This window comes from Trichechus manatus, unplaced genomic scaffold, assembly GCF_000243295.1.
Source record: "Trichechus manatus latirostris isolate Lorelei unplaced genomic scaffold, TriManLat1.0 scaffold00214, whole genome shotgun sequence".
Taxonomy (NCBI): Eukaryota; Metazoa; Chordata; class Mammalia; order Sirenia; family Trichechidae; genus Trichechus; species Trichechus manatus.
Window position 1 is genome coordinate 1735758 of NW_004444150.1, and position 5411 is coordinate 1741168.

Genomic DNA, 5411 nt, shown 5'->3' on the forward strand with positions numbered 1-5411 from the left:
GCACATAGAGGGAAGACAGATGCCATGTGGAGATACGTCTATGATCAATCCAGAACCTGGGGCTACCAACAGGGAGGGACCCTTGCCTAGAGATGACGCCCTGATTTGGACTTCTAGCCTCCAAAACTATGGAGACAATAAATTCCTGTTCTTTAAATTCACCATCTCATGGTATATTTTGTTACAGCAGCACTAGGAGCTGAAGATAGATGATCAGTGGCCCCGAAAACACAAGTAAAGAGCCATCAAGTGGGAAGTTTGTCCTTGGAAGTTCTCAGAGGTTGCGTCGGCCCCCAAGTGAGAAGCAGCACTCTCCCCATCTTCCATTTGGCACGGAGAGATGGGTGCTGTGTGCCAATTGTGCTCACCGATGTTGTCCATTGAAGTCCCCACAGCCTCCCTTGCTAATGGGGTCGAGAAGGCATGCCAACTGAGGGCTGGAAGGACAAGAGCTGGTCAGCACTCCCGACGATCAACAGCTCTGAGAAGAGTCTCACTGAGGGCCTGCTGCATGCTGGGTTCTCCTAGTGTAGAGATGCCCAAGCCTCCACCTTATCTTTGAGTTCGAGAAGTTGTAGTTGTATTAGGTAGCGCAAGATGAGTCTACAATAATTCCTAAAAACCAAAGCAGGACAAGGTACTGTCTGAGTCACATGAAATGGCAACACTTGAACACCCACCCTCTCTTTAGGTAGACCTGAGTCCAACAGCTGGCTCCTATTAGCTGTATGCCTCCAATCTCTGCACCTGTGAGACTCAAATAATAAGACAGCCTCACCCTACCTCCAGTCTCCTTCCCTGCTTCCCATGCTGCTGGTGTCCCAAGGCTCACTGGGATTTTATTCCCCTACCCTTTACCTGTATGGAGTCCCCGAGTGGTGCAAACAGTTAATACTCGGCTGCCAACTGGAAGGTTGGAGGTTCAAGTCCACCCAGCGGTGCCTTGGAAGAAAGCACTGGAAATGGGCCATTGAAAATCCTATGGGACACAGTTCTAGTCTGACACTCATGAGCTCACCATGAGTCAGAGTTGACCAGAAGGCAACTGATTAACTGTTTTTTTTTTTTTTTTTTTCCCACAGAGCCTGGCACCCAAGGTCCTGTGACCCTGAACCACCCTCCCTCTTGCTAAGCCTCTGGTCTGACGGTCTCCCCCTGCCTCTGCTTCTTGCTACTCGTGCAGTTTGTGGCTGGAAGCCCAGGCCAGCACACTGGCCCAGAGCAACATCGGACCACGAAGGAGTTTCTCTCTCTGCTCCTCCTCTCCTTTTACCAGCCTCCTCTCCTTAGTGACAGTGTCCAAGCAGCTCCAGAAATTGCTCACAAGATGCCCACAACTTGTTCAGCCTGTCCAGTATTCACAGTACAAGATATTGAATATAGCCTCGAGGATTGGGGGAACTAAGACGTATTCCCAGCTTCAGAAGAAATGAACAACCCAGTAATCCTCAGTGAGTTAGGTAGGATTGAGTCCAACCGCTGGCTTCTACTAGTTGTGTGATGCCAGTTTCTCTACCCATAAGACTCAAATAATAGCACCCACGTAAAGGGGCTGGTGTAATTATTATAAGATGTAATTAGTACTTCACGCATGACAAAACCAGTTGCCATCGAGTCCATTCTGACTCACAGGGACCCTGTAGGACAGAGTAGAACTACCCTCTAGGGTTTCCAAGGAACGGCTGATGGGTTTGAACTGCCGACATTTTAGTTAGCAACCGAGCTCTTAACTACTGCGGCGCTCAAAATTTTTCCCTGCCTTTACACCAAGCACCCTTAGTATTCTGAGAATTCAGATGAGGGGGAGAAATATCTGCAGCAAACCGTTCCTTATCCAGGGTGGGGGCCTCAGGGGATTATTTGGGCAGAGCTGGGGATGAGAGGCGAGGTGGAGGCTGGGCTCTCCTTAAGCCACACACTGTTTCCCCAGAGGGGCCTTGAAGCCTCTTGTCGGGGAGCAGGGTGTCCTTGCTGGGAGGAAGGAGTCCAGTGAAGGTGCAGCTTGCTGGGTGCTATGTCATGCCTCCTGCTAAGGCAACCGAACAATGTATAGGAAGTAGTGTCCCCATGGGAGTTGAGAAATCACAGCCCAAGGGTGGGGCTGCTTCCCCAGCCCTATAAGAGCTGGAAGCCTCTTTGAAGTCAAAGACCAGCGGTGGTGGAGCTGAGCAGAGCCACCATGGCCCTGGGGCCCGCTGTCCACCTCATTCTGTTCCTGAGCCTCCAGGCCCTGACTGTCCAGGCTGCTGACACCTGTCCAGGTGAGACCGATCCAGTTTTCTGGTCCCTAAAAGCTGATAACCATCACGCCTTGGCCACTCAGAGCGTCCCAGGCACTGAGCTGAGCCCTTGCAGCCATCTTCTTCCCAAGACTCCCAGCAGCTCTGTTTCATCCTCAGATGAGGAGTCTGAGGCCCAGAGAGCCTGAGTGACTTGTCCAAGGCCACACAGCCGAGAGGGAAGGAGCAAACTGAAAACCAGGTCTCTCTGGCTCTGGAGCCCATGTTCTGCACCATGAGGCTTCACAGACAGGCTCGATTCTGCCACTGAGGAGGGGTATAAGTGTTTACCTTTTCATCCTCCTGGACTCTCTGGGGGGTGCACATGGTGAAGTGCTGAACTTCTAGCCAGAAGGTTGGTGGTTGTAAGCCACCCAGAGGAGCCTCAGAAGATATACCTCGCAATTTCCTTCCAAAAGGTCACAGCTTTGAAAACCCTACGGAGCAGTTCTACTCTGCACACAAAGGGTCACCATGAATTGGAATCGACTTGCAGGCACTTAAATGCAAGGAAGTGGGCTCCCTGGAGGGCATTCTAGCATCCTCCAAAGCGATGCCTCTCAAACTCACATGGAGGGCGTGGTTAGGAACGCTGACTTCTATCTTTTGGAAGTGGACAGTAGTGATGGAAGTACAATACGCTGATTGTCATTGATGTCGCTGAACTGAATACCCCCAAAACGGTTAACATCGCAACTGTTTTGTTCTATATATTTTACCATAATAATTTTTGTAAATGCAGATTCTGGGCACTTGTCCCAAGGAGTTGGAGTCAGTAGATGAGGGCAAGTGTTCGGAAGGGGGACGGCGAGCTGCCTCATGGTCCTGGGGCAGGGGCTCTGTACCACTCTTGGTGAGACGTTTTTCCTAACGACAGAGCCGGCCACCTCCAGAGGTGTCTGATGACATTTATAGAGCAGGCATCAATAGTACATCGTGGAAGGAGGTCTCGTGGAAGGAGGGCGGGAAGGACTGAAAGGAGATGCATCCCCAGTGGTGGCTGCTTGTTGTCTCCATGAGAGCAATGCTCACTCCATGTTTTCCAAGTTTTCTCTTAGGAGCTTATGTTTGTTTAGTAACCAACAAATTTAAGAATAGTTTTTAAACGAAGTAAATAAAGCCTCTACTTGCTCCATTCCTGCCTTAGCTTGCTGTCCCTCTGTGACCTCCCCTCTCTAGGGGAACCTAGAGGAACCCTCCAGCTCTGTAATTGCTTGATTACATTCCCAAGCTCTGGGACTGGAAATGCCTGGTGACCCAAGTTCCTTACAAATAATGATTGTTGTTATTTATTGAAACTAGTCATTGTTTATGGAGCTGTTTCTGAATGTCATGAGTTATATAAGATTTTTTCTTAATTTGCATTGTCTGATCTAATCCTCCCCCACTGTCCTATTATTATCCCCACTTTGAGGCTGAGGGGACGGAGGCTCAGAGGGTTGAGTGACTGGGGTGCCAGATTCTCCCTCAGGCTCCACCTGCCCCTAGTCCAGCCCTCCGGCCTTCACTGCCCATTGCCCCAGGGGGAGCAGAGGCCCAGCCCCCACTACAGCGAGGACGCCTCGCTCCCGGGCTGACCCTCCAGCTGAGGCTGTGACACTGGCTGGCGTCTTGGCAGCTGCCCTGACCCACTGTCCCTGAGGGGCAAAGTCACTCATGGGCGGCCTGTCTGCCAGCTCTGCAGGGCCTTTCTGGCCCAGGATGCCCGTGCTGACAGGCCCCTTGTGTCTTTCTTCAGAGGTGAAGATGGTGGGTCTGGAGGGCTCCGACAAGCTCAGCATTCTCAGAGGCTGCCCGGGGGTGCCTGGAGCCCCAGGGCCCAAGGGAGAAGCAGGCGCCAAAGGAGGGAGAGGTATGTGCTGGGTCGTGGTGTGGGCTGCTGACCTCTTGCTCTTCCTAAATCAGATCCCAAGGTGGGCAATGCCCCAGGTGGCTCTCAGAGAGGGGGCTTGGGTCCTGGCGCTGCTTACAGCCCTGTTAGCAGCTGACACCCAGGGCTCAGCTGAGGTCCGGGAAGCACCTGGAGAGCAGCCGTGTCCTAATTCCTCATGGCGGCTCAGTGGGCGTGCTTGGGCGGAACAGCGATGTCCGGTCTTGATCCGCCTCCGCTCTCTGTGGACACTGACTGGACTTCCAATTCCTCGTTCCTCCGCCTTCTCACCTGAGCCCTAGGTGTGAATCTCCTCTACCTGCAACAGGTGAGGACACCCAGCCAAGGGAAGTTACAGACCTTTCCCCAGTCCTCACCCTGGTGAGGGGTGGAGCTGGACTTGAACCTGGATCAGCTTCAGGATACACCCAGTGCCCCTAGCCCCAAAATGAGCTTGGCTGAGATCCGTGCTCAGGGCGTCTCGTCTTCCACACACTGTACTGGTAACACTCCTGGTGTCCCTCAGAACCTGCATCGAGGGAGGGTCTCCCATCCCAGCCTCTGGGGAGTCTGGAGGCCTGGGAACAGTACAGATCCAGCCCCTCCCTCACAGGACCCTCTGCACAGAGCATCCCTCCCCTCATGGGGATCTGGTGTGACTAGGAGTCTGAGGGGTGTTCCTTGTTCTAGTCCTGTCCCTCATTAGACAGCAGCGCTCTGGAGGGCAGGGACCTGGGTCTGTGGTCCAAGAGGGTCCCACCCAGGGTGTACCCAAAGAGCAAACGCAAGACAGCAATGCCCACGCGGCCGCCAGAACTCACTGCCCAGGCGGCTCTGACCAGCACGCTGCAACCGTGACAAGCGGCACCCCACCCGTGGTCACCCCCGGCTCCGAGTCCCAGGGGTTCATCAGGAGCTAGAATAGGAGGCAGCTGGGCTCTTACTACTCGGGGCAAAATTTCCCAAGTACAATCGTTTAGGTTGTATTGTGCTAAATGATGTCTTTGGATTTGCAGGAGATCAAGGTCCACCTGGCATCCCTGGAAAGGCAGGGCCCAAAGGTAACAACGTGACAAAGGATGAAGACCCCTGAGTGGGACCTCCGAGAGAGAGAGAGAGAGAGAGAGACAGAGAGAGAGGGAGAGAGAGAGAGAGAGAGAGAGGGAGAGAGAGAGAGAAAGTAACTGTGAGAGAGACAGAGACAGAGAGAGGCAGAGAGAGGGGCTAGGGAGAGAGAGAGAGAGGATAGGGAGAGAGGCAGA

General features: G+C 53.1%; 1 protein-coding gene across 1 annotated transcript in view; it reads left to right on the top strand.

The window, feature by feature from the left end:
- Positions 1–2149: 2149 nt before the first annotated feature.
- Positions 2150–5411, top strand: part of LOC101343045 (ficolin-1) — a 9261-nt gene continuing 5999 nt past the window's right edge. The window contains exons 1-3 of the mRNA XM_023742633.1: positions 2150–2261; positions 4018–4131; positions 5166–5210. Coding sequence (XP_023598401.1) covers positions 2180–2261; positions 4018–4131; positions 5166–5210 — 241 coding nt within the window. The 5' untranslated portion in view covers positions 2150–2179. The remainder of the gene's footprint in view (positions 2262–4017; positions 4132–5165; positions 5211–5411) is intronic.